Source organism: Diachasma alloeum, unplaced genomic scaffold (assembly GCF_001412515.2).
Source record: "Diachasma alloeum isolate Michigan unplaced genomic scaffold, Dall2.0 Dall_scaffold_00192, whole genome shotgun sequence".
In the NCBI taxonomy this organism is placed as follows: Eukaryota; Metazoa; Arthropoda; class Insecta; order Hymenoptera; family Braconidae; genus Diachasma; species Diachasma alloeum.
Genome location: NW_021680357.1, coordinates 232678 through 253942, shown reverse-complemented (window position 1 = coordinate 253942; position 21265 = coordinate 232678). Strand labels below are relative to the sequence as shown.

The 21265-nt window shown below is 36.1% G+C and overlaps 1 protein-coding gene across 1 annotated transcript in view; it reads left to right on the top strand.

Annotated features, from left to right (window-relative positions):
- Nucleotides 1-2186, top strand: part of LOC107048411 (mushroom body large-type Kenyon cell-specific protein 1) — a 60302-nt gene extending 58116 nt beyond the window's left edge. Inside the window, exon 9 of the mRNA XM_015271567.1 lies at nt 18-2186. Coding sequence (XP_015127053.1) covers nt 18-1236 — 1219 coding nt within the window. The 3' untranslated portion in view covers nt 1237-2186. The remainder of the gene's footprint in view (nt 1-17) is intronic.
- Nucleotides 2187-21265: the final 19079 nt, after the last annotated feature.

The window sequence follows — 21265 nt, the reverse complement described above, 5'->3', positions numbered from 1 at the left end:
AAATTTTTTGTCAACAGGGACCAGAAGCAGTCGGAGGATAAATCAAAAGACTCACCGACGGCGCCATCGTCACTACGGCCAGCTCACCAAGACAAAAAGCCACCGTTGAAACCTCAAAAATCATTCACCCAAGGTCCAGGTGGTTTACCAGGTGGTCCAAATGGCTTGAAAATGCCATTTTTAGACGGAATGCCGCATCTACCATTTCCACATCCTTTCAATTTTGGTTGGGGTCCAACGCCATTCATGCCTTCACCGTTTATACCAGGTGCACCAAATGTACCAACGATACTGCCCGAACAGTATTTCGCTACCCAGCGAATGCGTGGACTGCAGGAACAGCAGAGAAGTGCTATTGTACAGCAGCAACAGCAGAGTAGTAGAGAAGGTGGTGGTACAGAGCCAGGTACGTCAAATTCACGTTCAATGGTTAAAACAACGAGGGAAATGGCTGAGAGCCTTTATGAGGGTACAGGTGCAAATGGTAGCTTTCTCGATAATCTAATAAGATCAAGTTTGGAGACTGGTATGCCAAGAGATCAACGGGGTATAACTGAAGGACGGGCTCAGGGACAACATCATCCCGAGGCAATGAGCAGTAAAGCATTAATTGATCAACTCTGCAGGAACTCCAGACGTACACCATTACCAAGAATGACAGATAGCAGTGAAGACGAGAGCTATCGTCCATCAAGATCATTGCCAGAGAGGCCAGAGAGAGTACCAACTGTTGATTTGAGTCCATCGCCAACAGAGAGAATAAGAAATGATGATCAGGGAAGTGATCGTTTAACATCACCACCAACACCACTGTCGATAAGCAGAGCTGGTAGTCGTGATGATGACACTAGGGATTCACGTATTGATCGTGGTAGTAGAGAGCGTGAGGTGCACAATGGTGGTGATGAGCCACGAAAAACAATACTACAACAGCAACAGCTGAATCATTACCCGGATATACACAATCTTTATGCCGTATCAAATGAGAAAAAAAGTGCCTGTGATAGTAAGCTTATAGTAGATCATTCGAGCCAGAAGACTCAACAGCAGCAACAACAGCCGAAGGAGTTTGGTGCTGTGAGCGGACTTGTTGTGCAACTTCAGAGAGGCTACAATTCTGGTAGTAATTCGAGAACAACGGAACAAGAACAACAGAATAATTCACAGCCAGTAGCACAACCGGTTCAGGAACCACGGGGACCTGCCCTCACCATGGAAGACTCCGTAGAGCAGTAGACGAAAAGTCAGTATCTTATTGTTAAATGAAAAGAAAATGGAACAATTGGATACAGTACCAAATTTAACCCATTCCTCGCCAAAAAGAAAAACGAAAGATGAACAATAATGCAAAAATTCGCCCCACCCCCCCTCTCATTCCTTTCTAGCGTCGCGCCCGTTCCGCACCACGTGTAGAGAACAAACAGAAAAATCCTCGTCTGAGTTTAGAAAGAACAATATCACCTCAGCAGAAATCCTCACCTCATCCATGCCCCTCTGAAAATCCAATCACTCTTGTCAAGACATCAGTCCCAAGAGCGAAGTAACAAATGATGCAAAAAGATTAACAATTCACTAAAAAGTGACGAAAAAGTTAGGACGTACAGTGTTCACTGTATGCTGCAATAATCCACCATGAACCTGATGCGATTCCGACAGTAACAGAAGCCATCCTCGAGTGCAAATTTTCCCTGCCTCGATTGTTCAATATCTAAAGAAAAATCACGGCGGAAACATCACACTAACCGAGGATGACTGAACTTTCGAAAAACCCGGAAAATTAGGAGAAATGCGTTAGAAAAGACCGTAAAAACGTTTGAGCAAAAATTAATGAAAATAGCTAAACCTAATACACAAATTTACACATTTGAATAAACATTAACATGTGGGAATATATCTCGAGAGAATGAGGTGAACATAGAGACAACCTACACACGCAGACAGATAGACAAATGAAAATTACACTATTACACGAAATAACAAGATTTTAAAAAACAAAGATACAAGTGAAAAAAGGACACAAACGCGCGCACCAAACAAATGAAAAATTTAATAAATAAATAAAAAAAAACCCACTACCCGCACACTCACTCATCTATGACACACCAAAAGATGAACCTGAATGCAATTCACCCGTATACTATGATAAAATACGAATAAAGGGCAGGTGAAAAAATTTAAAAAAATTGAAACACAACGTATTTTTTTCCTCTATCAGTGTAAAACTACCTAACATACTTACCTACTATTAATATTACTTAACTATTAAGAGGTAACATAATTATATAAGAATAATATATTATATATACATATATTTTTGATCATTACGAAGTATGCGACGAGTAAAAAACATTAAAAATTGACAAAAAAAATGAATAAGACGAGCCAAGACTTTTGTTGGCGCGCGCGATAGGGTGAGAAAGAAAGAAAAAATATGATTATAGGCGTTTTCACAAGGCGACAATATATTATCTAAATAAATCTCAGTTCTTTCGGGCCAGCGTTCCACGTAATTGAGGGCGTACAGACGATGAATTTAATTAAACAAAAAAAGTGAGAATAAGTTTTAGTGAAAAGGAAGAATTGAATAATCGGATGAAAATGAGATTCTTGTCCCGCTAATGCATAGCTCGATTGAAATTGTTCGGTATACGATTTTTCATTGGGAAATAAGAGCCTGATAATTGAGAGTGAATTATAATTAGTGTGAGAGGATCTATTTTTAATGAACAAGTCGTATAACGTGTGATTTATGTGATTTGGCGATGTCGCGCTGTGAAATAAATTCTAGGTGAAAATTTGTGGTTTAACGAATGAAGATTAGATATGGATTGAAAATTGAATGAAATTTATTGAAAAGTAATAACTGAGTTACCATACGCACTCTCTATGCGGGTCATTTCTGAGGATAAAATTAACAAAAAAAAATGTTTCTATTTAAAATCCGACTTTTTTGATACGAAAAGACAAATTTTCTACCAATAGATGAATGAAATAGAAATTTTAAAAAACAAAGCGTAGCAGTTCTTTGATGAACCGTAGGTTCTTCCTATATTGGTCGGGAGGACTCGCTGTGGGGCATGTGGAAACGATTAATTATTGAAAATAAAGGGGTAAATACCCGTGAAAATAATGTCCTAGACTGGGCACGATCGATCGCTATGATTCCTACGTCTTTCGGAAAACTTGGAGAAATGAAATAATTAATGATGCGGTTTCCGGCACGATTATGTAAGATTATTGATGATGGAAAAAAAACGAAGTACCTACACGCTATATCAAATTCACCCAAAAGATAACCATGAGACCCTCACAACCGCCCAGTTGAATTATACAGCCCATACTTGATAAATTCCCGCCCCCCACCCCCCTTTACCGCGAAAAAATTCTTTTGGCATAACATTATGGACATGCGCGTTCGAGTTTGCTGAACAACGGGAGAAGAGATGTAAATTCTTGTGGGAGAATAAACAAAAAAAATTAAAATTAAAAATCTAATGAAAACGAAAGTACGAACAAAAATGAAAAATATGTTAGATATACACGTACACATACACTGCTGATAGATAAATGATGAAAATTCATGAGGAAAAGTCATTGATGTTTCGTTGGACCAAAAAATTTGAGGTGAAATTTTTTACACATTCCAGATTATTCAGAGAGGATAATGAAAATTATGATGATGAAAAAAAAACATATATGCACTCATTCATGACTCTTATACGACTGAAACTCTAGGCTGTACATAAAATAAGGCATGTATATGTTCGGTGTTGAAAAAAAATCTCCTTACTAACGAAAAAAAGTAAAAAAAATTATAATACGAAAAAAACAACATATTAAGCAAGGCTAACTCTATCTCGGTGTTTTGGAACTAAAAACCTAAATTTACGTATTTAACAAAAAATGATGGAAAAAAAACTAAAATTAAAACAATTCCAAGTTATCGAGTGTAAATGTTAAGGTCTCTTTATAGGGTTAAAATCAGTGAAATGGAGAAAAAAAATAATGGGAGGAAAGCGAAAAGCACTATTCATGATTGTGTATCAACGTGTAATTTAAAAATTCAAAAATCATTCCTCTACCTTCAATGCCCCCTTTAGGCCCCCGATCCCTCCCTCCCCCTCTCTCTCTCACCAGGGCGCCCTCTTCGAATGAACGCAAATAGATAAACCAAAAGGATGATGAAACAAAGATCACTGTAAAGTCACTCGGTGTAAATTTTTTCCGGTAAATTAATCAAAATTCTTCGTTCTGAATGTTCATTGATCGCGCGAGAAAAGGTAAAAATTTTTTAGAAAAACAAAAAAAAAAATGCACTCACCTCGTGACCACCCCCTCCCCCCTCTTTCTCTCTTCCCCAGTCCAATGCGACTCGATTCGTTTTCCCAATCGACTCAGAAAACCTCTGAAGCATAAAAAAAATTCTTAAAATGCAAAAAAAAATGAAAAATTTATCGTTAGATGTGAAATCTATATTATTGTACGAACGATATATTGCTAATTATGATTGTCGTTATTAATTAATTGCGAATTCATTGCGACGACCGGTGCAGTCTTCATTATAGGTGAAATGATAAAGAATTTAAAACGGGTGTCGGATTCTTGACGGTCGACGTGTCCCCCGAAATTAGCGCGTGATTTGTCATCCGTTGTGGTGATCTGATGATGATTGTTATTCTCTCATAATTGGGTTGAAAATATTAGTGATATTAGTCATCGATTTTTGGTGAAATTTTGCGTTTCGAGAGAGGAATTAATCATTGGAGATGAGCATGACTGATTGATTGACCCATTGAACAGCCTCACAGTTCCCCACTCCTCACCATTTTCTGGTAGTGTGCGTGCGCAGCGCGGGCATTTCTTATGGCGCACTAATACTTTGAGGGGCTCCCTACTCCTCTCACACCGACGCGTTTCCTGACGCTGTCCAATGGGTCAAGTTCAGGCGAGTGAGAAGACATCACTTGACGATAACTAGATGAAATTATGCGGAAACGAATTATCGTCGATGATTTTATCTGGCGAGAGGGGTAACTGTTACATTAGAATTTAATTATATCGACCAAGCGCGAAACTTGAATCAGAAAAATGTTATACGAGTAATCGATAAGTCGAAGAGATACGATAATCAAGGGATCAAACTAATTACGGGAAATTAGGATTCAATTTTAATTAGAAAATTATGATTTACCATCGAAATTGCCTATTTTGTCGACGTGTTTCCTCGGGGAATGAATTTTCAGGAAAATTGGGGAGACTGTGAAAAATTATTTGGATAGCGGAGTCAAGTGAATGTCCCTTCTCTTTCAAGCTTTTGATTTATCGGGAACGATGCGCCAATGATCCGGTGTCGATTTAATTAGTTGAGAAAAAAAAATGAAAAGGGCAGAGTTTTAAGATTAAAATGAAGATATATTATATTAAAATATCTGTGATGTAAAAAAGTAACAAAATTTTGATGTATATTTTTCACAAACATATTGTAACCTGCTAGTGTATATGTAATAAGGATTATCGATATTACATTGTATGATTACGGTACGAAGTGTTTCAAGGGGGATGAGAAAACATGGAAAACAAGGGAGATAATTTTAATGGCGTTTTTAATATCCACAGTTGGTGGTCGGACGGGACTAAGATGGCGGGTAGAGACCGGAAAATCGGGCGCGGAGACTCCCGTTTCTTATTTTTTTTTTCAGTGGGTTTGTTTGAGATGTTCGTGGGAGATGGAAATTTGATTTTTAGACGAGGTTGGGGTGTGAAAAATTACATCATTGGACGGATGAAAATGCGTTAGTATTGCCTGTTTTCAAAAGACATTTTTCATCACTTTTTTGGTGAAAAATAGGGTTTGATACTCATGGGAGAAATGTTCTTCGACACCTCTCACAGGTCAGGAAAACAGTTTTACGCACGCGTATCGAAAAATACCAATTTTTGATTATTTGAAATAGTATATTTCGATGCCAGTGTGTAATTAGTATATTATGTGACTAGTGCGCAACGTTCAGTCACGCCGTGCGGAAAACAACCACCTTACGTACACTAAACCGTGTCGAAAAGTGCACTTTTCAGGCAGATATCACAAAAAGTATATTACGATGGTAGTGAACAAAATTAGTTCTTGACAAGTATGAGTTGTTGACCTCGCCTTCGGCTCGGTCTGTAATCACACTCGTCAGAAAGTACATTTTTTCATATGCATCGTGCGATATTTTATGATACTAGTGAGAAAAAAGCGGTTTTTTGCGCGAGGCGTACAAAAAATGCGCTTTTTTCACTTGTATCGTAGAAGTGTTTTTGACTCGTGGGAGTGCTATACTCCTAGGTGTCAAAGAACTTTTCCCACGAATGTCTAACCCTATTTTTCATCACAATGTATAAAAAGTGGGATTTCTCGAACGCGGAGCGGGCGTAAAATATGGCTTTTCGCACAAGTGATGAAAATGTAATTTTTTAGTGTCGACTTTTTTTAACATCAATAGTTAGTTGAGTTTTCTCAAGAATTCAATTTAAGAATACATTACATTATTTTTGATTATTTTATTAAAAATTTATTTTTTAATGTTTTTATTGGTTCTTTAAATGTGACTATTCAGTTGAATTTTTCGATCTAATATTAACTCGAAATGAGTAATTACTAGAATAATTTCCATTAAAAAATATCGCTGTTCACAATCTGGAAATTAGTCTTAATCGAAGAATATTTTTATTTCTACATCAAGAATTTTTATTTTTCGACTTGAGAATCCAAAATTCCTCATCTAAATTCCTCTGAACTCAAGAATATTCAATCTCCGGATTCAAAAACCATTTCGCTCCAAGAATTCTCAAACGAAGAACACATATTTCGGGACTTAAAAAATCCTCCACTCATCCACATCGAATTTCTGCCCCAGCAGAAATCTTTTTCGTCTCTCGATGTATTTTTCACGCCCAACCAACAAAAAAAATTGATCACAATCGCTAAGAGCGGGAGAATTTGCTCCGATTGGCCCTGAAACGGCTCAATGTCAGCTACCTCACAATACTGTCACGTTTGGAATGGTTCAAGCATTGATCAACCGTTGTGTCACAACTCTACTCGAAACAACCCCATCTCCACACAAGGTTCAAAACAGCTACCTAATCCTAAAATCAGTTGCTCAATAATTATTTTCATAATGAAATCATATTCGCCGACTCCTCCATTGCCCAAAAGCAATCAAATAATCGCAAAAAAATCCTGTTATTTTTCGTCCTGTCTCTGCATTTCAAAAATAAACTCCAGATGGGTTCGTCAAAATCGAGTAAAAACTTCTGATACAATGGTGTTGCATGATTGAGGGGAATAGTGAGGTGTATGAGAATGGTCTAAACAGTTCCAAATTGTGCCTAAGTTTTGAATTAACATTTTTACGATCAAATAATGCAGGAAACTAACTAAATAATGTAGATGCAAGATGCTTTAGTTTCAACGACACGAAGTTATATATTTAAACGATAAATTGAATGATAAAATGATCTAGATGAAATATGCATTGAACATAATAAAATATGCAGCGAGGATTGGATTTATTAAGCGAGACTAACATTTAAAAGAATTTATGATTGATAAAAAAAAACAATGCAATACCTCCTGCGTTTTAGGGCTACCCGGCCGCCATCTTACGTTCTTATTTGTGTTCCGTTAATGTCGAATAAGTGCAATTAGGTACACAGTGGACAACACAAACACACGTGCGAAACGAGATCGTAGGGACGATTGGAATGAAAATTTTTTTCGTCGTAGTTAATTGAAATGATAATGAAAAATGTTACGCTAGGTTATCGTTTTTTAAAAAAAAATTCTATTTTCAATTTACGCGTTCTCGAATGTTGGGATTTTCGTGATCAACGAACTGCTGGCCTGTCGTCCATAAGACAAAAATATAGACCTCAAATGATTAAATTGAGCCGCGAAAAATAATTAACGAACTCATCGTCAATTTCATCTGAATTTTTTATAATTTCCTCTTCTTTATTTTCATATTTGCTAAATTCCTTCGTGAGAAGTGCTGGGGACTTGAGTTATTCCGTAATTTGCGCTGAAATTCATGATCTTTTTTTTTATCGTTATTTTACATCGCTTCGACCCGGTTAGGGTATACTGCGATGATGATCAAGACTTTAAATGGTTAGATCGCACCATTCTACCCGGCCGGGATTTGAACTCGGAAGCTTTCGCATGTGAGGCAACGAACTTACTCACTGCGCCAAGGCACTGGGATAAAATTCATGATCTCAATTGAAACTCAAACATTCCAGAGGAGAACTAGACATCTATCAGGGATTTTTTTTTAGAAAATTGCCATTTGTATTCAGAGAAGTTCCCAGTTCTTCGGACAAGTCCCATTGAATAACAGAAATATCTATTCGGCTTTATTTTTGGATCATTGTGTCCCTCCTCGTATGCGGTCGTAGTCCTCGTACCTTCCAATTGGCTTTAATTCGTACTCTAAGTTCTCTAGTCATGCAATGACTCTAAAAGGCGCAACTCGCTCCAACATGTATACGCTGAGACGATCGATATTGATTGGGGGACCGATGCTGACAGCAATTTCAGTTACGTGATTACTGTAGTTAAATATGAATATTGGGAATTGACGATGAGTTACGTTCATGGAAGATTTGAGCGCGAGAATGACAACACGGGGAGAACCATCGCTTGTTAACTTTCCATCGAGTCCGAAATTTTTCATTTTCATCGATTGACAAAACAACAAAAATCAACATTTCCTAAGTGAGTCCTTCGTTTGATTTAAAAAAAATATTTCTGATTTACGAAGACTTTTCTAATGATTTTTTTATGCGAATAGAGTATTCTAAACATTTCTTCAAAAATCTAAACATTTTCAGTTCAAAAAGTTTTGTGAAATCACTCGTAACAGCCAAAAATTGATCTTCAGATGAATGTTTCATAATTTTTTTGGATTCTTTCTGTTAAAATATACAATTCGACTCGATGGAAAATACAGCTGCGATGGCTGAGCCTAGTTTGACTACATTAGCATTAGGTGTTAACAAAAAAATATATTATATCTAGAGATAAAAGAGGTCCGCGGGTACTACTCCGCTAGCATCAGGTAGTGCCCTGTGGCGTGGCGCTTTAGTTGTTTGTATATCGTGTTTTTCTATACTGTCACTATAATGGCTTGATCTCGACGTTTCTGCGCACTATCGAGGAATCATTGTGGCTCGAAAATCTCAATAGCCGATAGATTGAAATTGAAACGTATCAAACTGCAGTGGACCAAGAATTTCGGCAGATTTGTCGCTAGTTTTGAAGCCCCAATTTTCTCAATTTTTCTCATAAAATAATTCCCACTACACTGATAGAATGATTCATTGATTCCAAACGAGATTCCAAATTCATTCGTCAACAATAAAAAATTCTCTCTATCAGCGTAAATTTATAAAAATGATAAATGCGCAAATATTCGACGAAAGTGGCTCGTTTCCACGAAATTATCTAATTTATTTCTCCCACTGAATAACGAAAGAAACGAGAAATTATGCTAAATCGATAGGTGCATGCATTTGAGAACGCCGAGGTCAAGCTATCCCACAACAAAAAATATGACTAATATAAACTGCTCGAAGGAAGGTAAAAGAAACAAAAGAAAAACTAGGAAAAATATGAAACCCACCCTGCCATTTCGCAAGAAGAAGTGAAAAGAGAATAAATCCACATTTATTCCCTCAACAAACTCCCTCACCCAAATACTGAATCCACCATGTCATACACTGCAAATAGTCCCTCCTTCAATTCCCCAGCGCAATTGATCCCACAGTTTGATAAGCTCACACAAAGGCCCACATTATTACCAATACACGCAATAGATACACAAAAACACATACACTGTCTGAAATAAAACTACATTAATACCAACAGTCTGCTCTCTACAGTTTGTATTTGACCGAAAGAAATACAGTAACCAGGTACCAGATCGTCTCCTTACAGTTAAAGCGACTATGCGATGACTGATTGTCACTGCGGATTCTTCCCCGTGGGATGTACAACACGATAATTAACAATCGAAGGATTTGAAAAGAAAAAACACCTTGAAATTCCGTGTGGAACATGACCAATGAGATTGCATATCACAAAGAACCAATAGCGTTTTAGGTTAGAGCGAGGACAAACACGGGGGAATCCCCGACAGCTGGAAGAATCCCGCAGCGACACCAGTCGGAGCAGTCGTTCCATCAATCCGGCCCCGATTGTAAACTCATCGGTGTCGTGACGCAAAATAGATTAAAAAAATATAAATAAAACCGGCAACAACACATACTATACGAACAATAGGCATTGACTGGCGTCATGCTGCCACCCGTTGTGCGGCATCGTCGTCAAATATAACATTAAAAAAAAATAATACAGTGCATGTACAACAATATTACTTATACGCCATATCCAGCAGTGATAACTGAACAAAACAAATAACATTGAAATAATAAAATGAGTAATAAACAGAGTGAAGCAAATGCGGAATCGTCCGGTCTCGGTGCAACCACTCGAGATCGGATGAATAATCCCCCTCAAATCAAAACCTGCAGTCAGCACATTATGTAAACAAAAATAAGTGCAGAAGAAAGAAACTATACTATTATAAATAAACAAAAAAGGTATATATAAAATATATATACAAATTATTATATTAACATACATTAAACATATTTAAAAAAGTATATTATTAATGATGCGAAGAAGTACTATATTATTATTAATTAACGATTATTGAATTTTAAAGAAAAATTTGAAAAAAAAAATGAAACAAAGTAACATTCCAACCGTCAATGTGCCACAGGATTTTTTATATTCTCTTGAAAAATAACAAAAAAATAATAAACAAATAAAAGTGAAACAAATAGATAACCAATTGTTGTAACCGTGAAGTTATGTAAGGATCAAAGCAAAGCGTGAGAAATAATAGGAGAGGAAGATAATTCTTTCGAATTCAGTGAGTTTATTATTCCGTGATTTTTTGCTGTTACAAACGAGGGGTAACGAGTAGAGAGAAAAATGACGTGTTCGGTTGGCAGCCCCTGCGGGAGGAATGGATTGGAAAAAGTTTTACAGCATGAAAAATGCGAAGACGATTGCGCGGAACGAGCTTACTACATCGTCAATGCAACCCCTCGAGGGATGGATTCGTTTATTTTTATATAATTTTTTTAGTTTCTCGATTCTACCTCCCGCATTGGCGTATCTGCTCCGTTCGTACTCGAGGTTTTTTTTGGGAGGGTCTGTTGTGGAAGGGTTGTTATTGGTCTGTGTCTTTGTAATGGATACACTCCGTGTGCACGATATTTCTTGTATTTGGAGAGAAATTTTTCGAGCACATCGGAGATCATTCTTTTGCATGTTTGCATGGAGGGAAATTGGCGTCCGTAAAGTGGATTTTTTTAGCCTAGGTTGGGAAATAATGAGTGAACAGCAAAGGATTGGTCACAAAATGCTGCTTAACGCAAAGAGAAACAGCTGCTTTGATCAACGAGACGGAAAATTTCATTTTACGGCCGATAGGAGTGTTTTACGTCCTAGTCCGTAAAATGCAAAAGAGTGAAAGAATAAGCATTTTATCTCGGCATTTGTGAGAGATCATTGTTTTACATATCTGTGTAAAGGGAAATTGGCATTCGCAAAGTGAATTTTTTCAGCCTAGGTAGTGAAATAAAAGTTGAACAGCATTCGGATTAGCGGGACGGAAGGAAAATTTCATTTTACGGCCGCTAAAGAGTATTTTATGTCCTAGTGCGTAAAATCCAAAAGTGTGAAAAAATTGGCATTCCATACCTCTGGGCGAGGCAAATCCTACCGCCGACGTTTCTGTACTTCATCCGTATTTTATAGCCTAGGACGTAAAAGTCCATTGTGTGGCCCAAGTCGTAAAATACGAGTTTGACATCCCAAAATCGATTGTAAAATTCTTCACTTAAGGGTGTGGAAATTTTTTCAAAGCTGATGTTTCTACTTCTTCAACTACATTTCACAGCCTAGGATGTTAAAGTTCATTTTACAGCCTAGACTATAAAATTCGAGTTGAACAACCTAAAATGCTACTTTACGTATGAGTCGCTGTAAATTACGATTTTATAGTTTTGATACAGTCCGTGAAACGTCACTTTACGCAATAGTGCGGAGAAAAACCTTGAAATAGAACCAAACAAGCTTCCACAAACATGACAACAAATGGAAACCGAGTTCGGAAGGAGCGCCGATCACGAAATCATCAAAAATTCCGGAAAAAGCTTTTCTGACGGGTCTGACAATTTTTCCCACGAGTCAGAAAAGTTGTTTTCGGCCGAGTGACGAACATAACTATTCTTCACACTCTCTATAAACAACATCACGACGTATCCGTAAAATGTATTTTATGACACTAGGCCCGATAAACCGCGATTTTCGGGCCTAGTGACATAAAAAATTATGTCACACGGCGCTAAAAGTATTGTCTGCCTCATGTGTTCATAACATAAAGTCACATTCGTCAGATAATACTTTTATCGCCTGACGGCACAATGCACTATTTCCGGACAGTGTAATAAAATAATACATTACGTCACAAGGACGGTAAAACTATTTTCTGACGAATGTGGCTCTATAAATCCGCGCCGCAGGCGAGGGTGACAACTTTACGAGTCAAAAAATACCTTCACCCTCGTGTAATACAAAATACAAAATAGGGTCCTCGAACCCTAAAATCAATCTCTCTCGTTCCCTCTCAATCCAACAACAACAACAGTTATCATTATCGTTATTTATCATTTCGCTTCGCAGGCAAACTGTAGGTTTTCGTTATTTTTTATTTATTACCGCAAAAACGCAGTAGAATATGAATTTTCATAGAGACAAATGAATTAATAGAATAATGAAGCGAGGGCATTACCAATTTTCACAATTCCGAAAGTTAACAGTTAATATGCATTAATGGATGATTAAAAACAAATTAAACAGTATAACCACGCGAGGTGCAAACGCGACTAATAGAATAATTGTAAATGGTCTGTCTCAGGAGTGCCTGAACTCCACTTTAAAAAAAAAACCAATATCCCCACGATTTTTCCCTCCCTCCCTGTCACCAGTCCTCTGGTTGTTTCCGCAGTAACGTATAGGAAAAATATAGAAATACAGCCGCATCCCGAAAAAAAAACAGACATTAAAATACAATAGTAATCCCAGATAAATAACCGGAAACCTATCTAAATCACTTAAACAGCAACAGAAATATATATTAATTACCGTTCTTATTATCATTGTCATTACAGAACGATGACTTATGATTTCTTCAAATAATCATCTCTTATGAATTATTGTTATTATTATTACAGTAAAATTAAGTATGAAGTAGATGATAAGTATGCATTCACTAACGATTACTGGTTCATGATTAATTCAATTACTTCGATCGTCATTGAGAAAAATAAAAGCAGTAAAACAGGTACATGAAGATGTTTGATTGAATAGAGAAAACAATAATAGAACAGAACAGATGTGGCACGAGTGACTAGGTACTGTTGTAACATTGTTTGCAAGTTAGCCGAACCCGTTAACACAGGTCAAAGTGATACATGTGTATATTATATATATTTATATATTTGTATACATATATATATACATACATACCTATGCATTAATATACGATTTAAATCGTTTTATTAAAAAAAATAAGACTTATTGTACGGCTTAACTATCGTCCAGGTCCGTGACTCGGCACCAAGTACTCAAAAATCATTTGAATTTGTCGGAGAATGAACACAAAATTTCACTTGATGAATACATTTAGACGGAATTAGTAAACGTATACTGGACTAACTGTGGATGCAACTGAAATGATGCGCATGATTCATCTGAAAATGGAAAAAAAAATCACTGAAAAATTATGAAAAGTGTATATGTAATATATAAATATGTATATGTATATGTGAATGAGGAAGAAATTTATCTTTAACAAATGAGTGATGGTGATAATGTAATGTAATATAATTCGTGTGGATTAATATTTGTAATGATACATCTCCATTCACTGAACACTGAGATAACACTGGGACGTTACGAAGGGACAGAGACTGTTTACTGTGTACGGATGATGATGGTGAGAATATATTTGTGCCCATTTACTTATACGAACGGTACGGTCTTACGCATTAATTTTCATTTTTCCTTAAATTTTGTTTTTTTAATGTTTTAGTGTAAAGTAGGAGGATCTGGAGTCGAAATTAGGATCAAGCGCCGCGTATACGAACTTATTTTAAGCGTTTGAAATATTTCTTTGCCTTCAGTTGATTTGGAGATTGAGACCGATTGTGCAATTTTTAGAGTAGCATTATTTCGTTCTCTCCAGCGTCTAATGCTATCGCGTGTGTCCCCAATTCGTCGGTATATCCATGGAAATCGTGTTTCCCACTCGTATTTTCTTTCGACAATGTACTTACTCCCGGAACATTCGATTGAATAAAAGCTTAATGGGTGATTAGTGAGGGCGAGACTATTTTGTTGTCATACTTGTGTAAAAAGGAGTTTTTCGAGTGTCGGAATAAAGAGTGAAGGGATATTAGAAAATTTTAGGAGTGTTACAATCAAAAAATAATCAAATGTGTTCATGTGGAATTAAAATGAGATGGCGAGAGGTAGAAAAGGGAGGGAAATGTGTACAGCGTTGTCGTTCTTGCGCTAGGCTGTAAATGCACTCATTTCCGGAATTATTATATTTTTTTTCATTTTCGAAAAATCATTCATTCCGTGTTTCATTCCAGGGGGTTGGCACCACCATTTTGACCCCTTTACCGCGTGATTTTACGTAGCATTCGGAGAGCTTCTGTCCACTCAACCACGAGACTTTATATTTAAATGTATAGATACGGCCGATAGGGTGCAATTGAAGAATAATTAGAGGAAAAATCGTGCTCATTCCAAAAACAGAAATCCCCGCGTTTTCTACATTTTTATTTTCGATTCGTTTTTTTCGTGTATCCATTAATCAAACGTATTCACATACGTAAATTGCAGGAAACTTGATTGGAAAGGGGGAAATGGATCGATTTTAGTGGTCAATACCTAGAGATCGACAGAGTGAAATTGAAATTTTTTTCTTCATTTTGAAGACACTTTTTCGGGCTTCAAAATGCCGCTTGATTCACCCAAATCCGATCAGTCGGTCCATTTCGCCTCAACTTTCCGCGACCAGTTATCGTTTATTCTCCACTCGTCTAGGTTTAGCTAATCATAACGTTTTAATGCATTCGAAAATGATTCCTCTTCACATCGAGCCAGTCTTACCCGTTATCTCTATCAATTTTAACCTCGATTATTCCCTTAAGTTGTCCAATTACCTTCTAAGCACTTGTTGTAGATTTTTCTGTTCTGTTTAATTTTAATTCCCCATCCCCCCCCCCAACAAATTTTGTTAAACTTTACATTACCCCAATTATCGATTAATTACTCTTAACGATTTTTTTTTTCAAGTACAATCCAGGCAAGACGTAGATGAAAATGTACCTCGTGTCAATGTAATTATTAAGTTATCAACGAGACAACGTTTTATATTTTTTCATTGTAGATTAATTATTTCAATTATTGTTTTTATTCATTTTTTTTAATATGCGTTCTTCCTTATTATTTTCGTTTCGTTATTATTATCTAGTATTTAGGGATTATTTTGCCCTTGGCCGTGGTTGATGTATCGATTGCAATTGATTATTTTCCTTTGATATGCCGTGGTACAGCGTCTTTAAGTCGCCCCAATCGCATCTCCTTTGTATCTCCCCTACCCCCTCCCGCCACCCTCGCGCCACTGTATCCCCTTTAAGATTTACCCACCGTCCGTCGTAGACGTTATTATTATTACTATTATTATTATTTGTTCATACTTCCACCCCTGCAAGGAGGATAAATTACGTAAGTTCTTTCGATTATAATCATAACGAAGAAATTAAAAACTAAAGTTAAACAATGATGAAAAATAAATAAACAAGAAAATGCGTGAGAATACGCAAGTGTTTTATACGTGTAAATTTAGGTAGTTAGAATGCGTCGGAAAAATATTTTTTATATTCTATATGAATTTACCAGTTATTATTTAATGAGATGAAAAATCATGAATAAAAATACAACACAGACAAGACAAAAAAAAGTTGATAAAAAATTTATCTAGATAAAGAATTGTCATCGTAAATTGTTCAATCAATGCCAGCAAATGATTATTATCAAACGTATTATTAATATATTCAGAGAACAGTTGATTTTTTGTCATTCCTTAGTTCAAAATTGAATGATTTGTTTTTTTTTTAATTTCTCATTTTGGTGCCCCTACGTCCAAGTGAGTGAGGATAACGTACTGAAGTTCAACGGTTTTTTATTGTTTTTCTTTGTGTAAATGGAAGTCATAATGTGGCAAACGAATAAATAGCGTACCGACTATTACAAATGGATTCAATAAATTCAGTGACAGATTCTACTCCCATCCACCCCCCCCCCTCCCCCCCTTCCGCCCCGAAACACTCTTCTCCTGAATTATCACATGTGAATAACAAGACGATGGATCGATATAATATACACTTGTATACAGAACTCATTTTTACACACAACACGATTACGCATTAGACCAAAATAATTGCAAATTTATATATTGATACATTTTTGCGGAAAATTTCACTGGCGAATGGAAAATAACAGTCAATTTGTCAAATTGAATACGTGATTTTGTCATCGGATTTTCCATTTGACATGCAACACTGAAATTACTTGATAAAAATTACGTCGAGAGGTGATAGACGAATATTTGTAGTAATAAATACTTCGAAAATTGCTTGTGATGCATGAGGCTTATGTGGGGGTGGGGCAGAATGGGATTGTGAGATGTTGATGATGAGACGTCCCATTTTGCTCCACTGAAAACGCCGTAGTGGAAGTGTGGTTCACGATTATTTAATGTGATACGTCTGCCAACGTCGCCCCAAGACTCCGCCGACCTCTCGGAGGCAATTTTTTTTTTCTGCACGAGCAGTTGCCCGGGATTTTCGCGAGGCGCTTGCGGATGTCCTGGGGCCTCGTCGACGCACTTAAGGAATTTTTAAACTACTTTTTTCTTTTTTAATTGAAAAAAAAATGTCTTTTTTGTTTGTTGATGATTCATTGTTGTCAAAATGGTTGTGAAGTTATTAATTAACATGGGAGATATGTTGAGTGACGATGGATTGGACGCCGGGCTGGGGATGGAAACGTTTTGAGGTTTATTCTGCCACTCGGTTTTTCGAGAAAATTAAAAATATTGCAGGTGAATAATGTAATTAGACTTTCCGCAGGGATTTTTACTTTTTCTCATCCGGGAATCGGTATTGGCCCTTTCGCAAACTTGTAAAAGTGAAAATCACTGGGGGAAAATGGCCTTCGCGGCTAGTGTTCTGGGATTTTTTCACTCGCGTGGTTGGCCAGTTCGCGCCTGCGGCTCAGACGCCATCTAGAGGCGCAGAATGATCGTCATTTTTTAAACAAAAAAATAACGGTCATCTGACGCGCATATTTTCTAACTACAAATGATGGTCACAAATTATTTGTATGCAATTGTCAACACGTCTTGCAGATGGATAATGACGGTCACAAATTTAAAAAATAGTTTCATCTATGGAAGACCTAGAAAATAATTCTGCGATTACGTGACTTGTTTGGTAATTTTTCTCCAATTTTGTTCTCCGCATAAACCAAAAATGACTCGTATTCTCTTTTTAAATTGTGACGGTCGTAAAGGGGTGCGTGACGGTCGCCATAAACGCCTCTAACGCCAACTTCACGCGAGTAAAAAACCCTATGGCACTCGTCCTGAAATACTTTTTCCAATGATGAATAATTCCTCTCAAACGTTTTATCCCTCAGTTGGAGAATAAAGACGATACAACTGGCATTAAATATGAGTTTGATTCCACGTATTTCTCCGGATTACGTGGAATTAATGAAAATGAGACTGATATACCAGTATTTGAGGTGAAAAATATGGTAAAAATTGTATAGCCTTATTATTGTAATTAGAAAGAAATTTTGAAATTCAAATGAAAAAAAAATTTTCACAATTGGCTGTTGATCGATTGATCCGACGAATTTCCTCACCAATCGTCGGAATGTAAATTCGTAATTCGATGAATTCACTCGTTGAATTGAAATGTACAGTGAGAGTATATAATTTTATTATGTAATTTAGGGTAATTGGTAATAGAAGAGTGAAATACAACAAATGCCAGTTGTACAATTAAGGCGAGGACTTTGTTTCCCAGTGATGATGAGTTGATGATGATTTAGCAGAGTTAAAAATAGACATGGAAAATTCAATGAAAAAAAATACAAGAAAATGACATTAAATCACTGAAACGTTAAAACCTAAAAAAAATTATTTTTCACGTCTGAAGTGAACGAATGATTCCGTTTGAATTTCTTCTCAACCGAAATCAACTATTCAATGTTGAAACCGTAAACTACGACGTGTACAAGCGATATGAGTTGAAGTGAAATTGAAATAAAATCACAAAAACCAGGGAATGGAGAATGCCGGTTGCAAGGGAAAACCATGCAATTGCAGATGATTAAGCCATAATCACCAGAATTTTGGTATCTGACACGTACACACGATAATTACACACGTACAAACCCCAACATGCTGAAGAAAATAACAATGAAAATGTATGAATATAATGTTTGCAGTTAGGTGGGACCAAAAACGACTTTATATCTCTATGTGCATATCCAAGCAACGTGTAATTTAATTAATTAATTATTCATTATTACTTGCTAGACGATGAACGAAAGATACATGAAAAGCTTACAATACAGCAATATTAAACAAATGAGATGAAACAATTAATACATTCTATTCGTGGATAAAGTGGTCGAGAGGAAGAGGACGACGACGATTGATAAATACAATAATTTCATGGTTAATTAGGCCATTAAGTTTGTCTATTGATTCATGATTTAACGGTTAGATATATCGATCATTATTAACTTTATTGTCTCTATTATTATATTGTTTTATTACGATTCATTGATTACTGATGATCATGATTTATTATTTAAACAAAATGCCGTTTTAAGACACGATTATCTAGGTAATACCAAGTAAGACAAGTACGTATCTATAAATATTAATTATTTTTAATTAATTATTATTATTACATTATGAAACATTTTGTTGTATTATTTTCAATAAAAATCGAATTGAAAATATTAATTTTTTTTGTATGAATTTCATTTTATTTTTTTGCTTTAGCCGGTGTTATTTTTGCGGTGACCTCGGGAACACAAAAATACTGAAATACGGAAAAACTTGCGCTGTGAATTCTCAGTCAGAAAGGGATGGAAAAATCTGAAGGATTAAGAAGAAATCTGAAAGGTTTACTGTTGGCGGCGCCGCCATCTTGCTTGAGTACCCCCTCCCTCTGGCGGACGGGGCTCTTAAGATGGCGGCGCTCCCACCTCGCATTTTTAAACGCTCATTGAAGTCACTTATTCACTTTAAATCACCCGTAACTCACGCCATCCGGTTTCTATAAAAAGAACAAATTTTTAAAACCTTTTTTTGGATGTCTCCACCCTCTTTTGACTGAGAATTCATGACGCAAAGGGTTCCCCGCATTTCAGCATTTTTTTTTTGCTCCCGAGGTCTCTCAACTGATCTTCAATGAAACAGAATTTTCCTGATTCATCACTTCATTCCTGATTTCTCTTAGTTTATTCTTATTATTCATATGGGCTTCCAAAACTTGGAGTTTTATGGAATGACATTTGATCATTGAAACATTTTGCAAACGTGAAAAAGGAAAAAATAGGTAAATGGAAAGAGGCAAAGACGAGTTTTTTCAACTTCAAAATTAGTTTTCAAAGCTCTTCAAAAATGAAAATTCCCCGAAACCTAAACTGACGTCTCTCTTACTGAAATTTGAAGTATCATACGCAAATGTTAGTGGAAGTAAGCTGCCACCTCCATCAAAATAATTTTCAGTTATCTTATTTTCCATTAATAAATTCTTTAAAAATTCTGTTTGCTGTGCATATGCAATTGCTCTCGATGTAGATCCTCGAATCCTCCCTCACTTCACCCCCAACAGCTCTGACCCACCGAACATTCCTGTTTTCAAAAAAAAAATCCTTGCTATGAACTCGATGCGCTCGAGTGAAGAACGTGTGTATAGGAAAATGGAAAAAACTAAACACGAAACGATGAGTTTTTTATCGAATAAAAGACGAGGATGATGCAAACCACAAACCAGATAATAGTTGTAAAGCAAAAAACACATAACTGATACACACATTTACTAGGTAAGTTCATACTGCGTATTGCCTTTTTGACTTCGATGTGAAAACAACTATAATAAGTAAACTTCAGGTTGATGATGAGCGATTTTTCATTTTCATATTGCGTTAATCTCCAATTATCCTCGACGATCCAAGTGTTTTATTGTTCGTCAGATTTTATGACGCATTTGATCGCCCATTGTAATTAAATTCTGGTGATGAATTCAAGTGATCTCGAGACTCATCTGTTACCGATCTGTGATTCGTATTTAATTTCGATGTAAATTCTATTTCAATTTGTAATTGATATAATTATTGTAAATGTCGAGTTCGAGATCACTGGCGTCTGGGGGATGAATGAAACACTTGGTGTTTTGTACTCGATAAATACAGGTGACGAATGATACAATTGGGGTGAGAATCGCTTGGACTATTGGAAATCAATCGTCGCTCATCGATTCATCTGTGTCTGTTTCATGTTTTTCAATATTTGTAATTTATCGGTAAAATTATAACGGTATCGATACATAACAGTCTAAAGTGTGCGCTACTCCACATTTATTATGAATATATATAAATAAATATTATATATATGAAAAAAAGTATAATATATATTATACACACATTGGGATTGGTGAGAATATACGGTTTTTTCGCTTTGGAGTGTTATTTTCTGAAAATATTGAACAAAATATGGAAAAAAAATTAATAAAACCAATTAATAAAAATGATGAAAATGGTGTTTCTCCCCTTATTTCCGTCTTTCAACAATAGCAAATAATTTCATCTAATCTTCATTATTTAATGAACAATTGCAGTTTATTTATTCCATGAAAATTAATAGCAATCAGGAAAATTCAGGTAAATATATTCTTGAAATTTAAATTCTGCTGAATTCTCAGGAAAATTTTGAACTCAACTGGAATCGAATGTTTTAAACCGCAAATCAAATTTCTAGTTGGT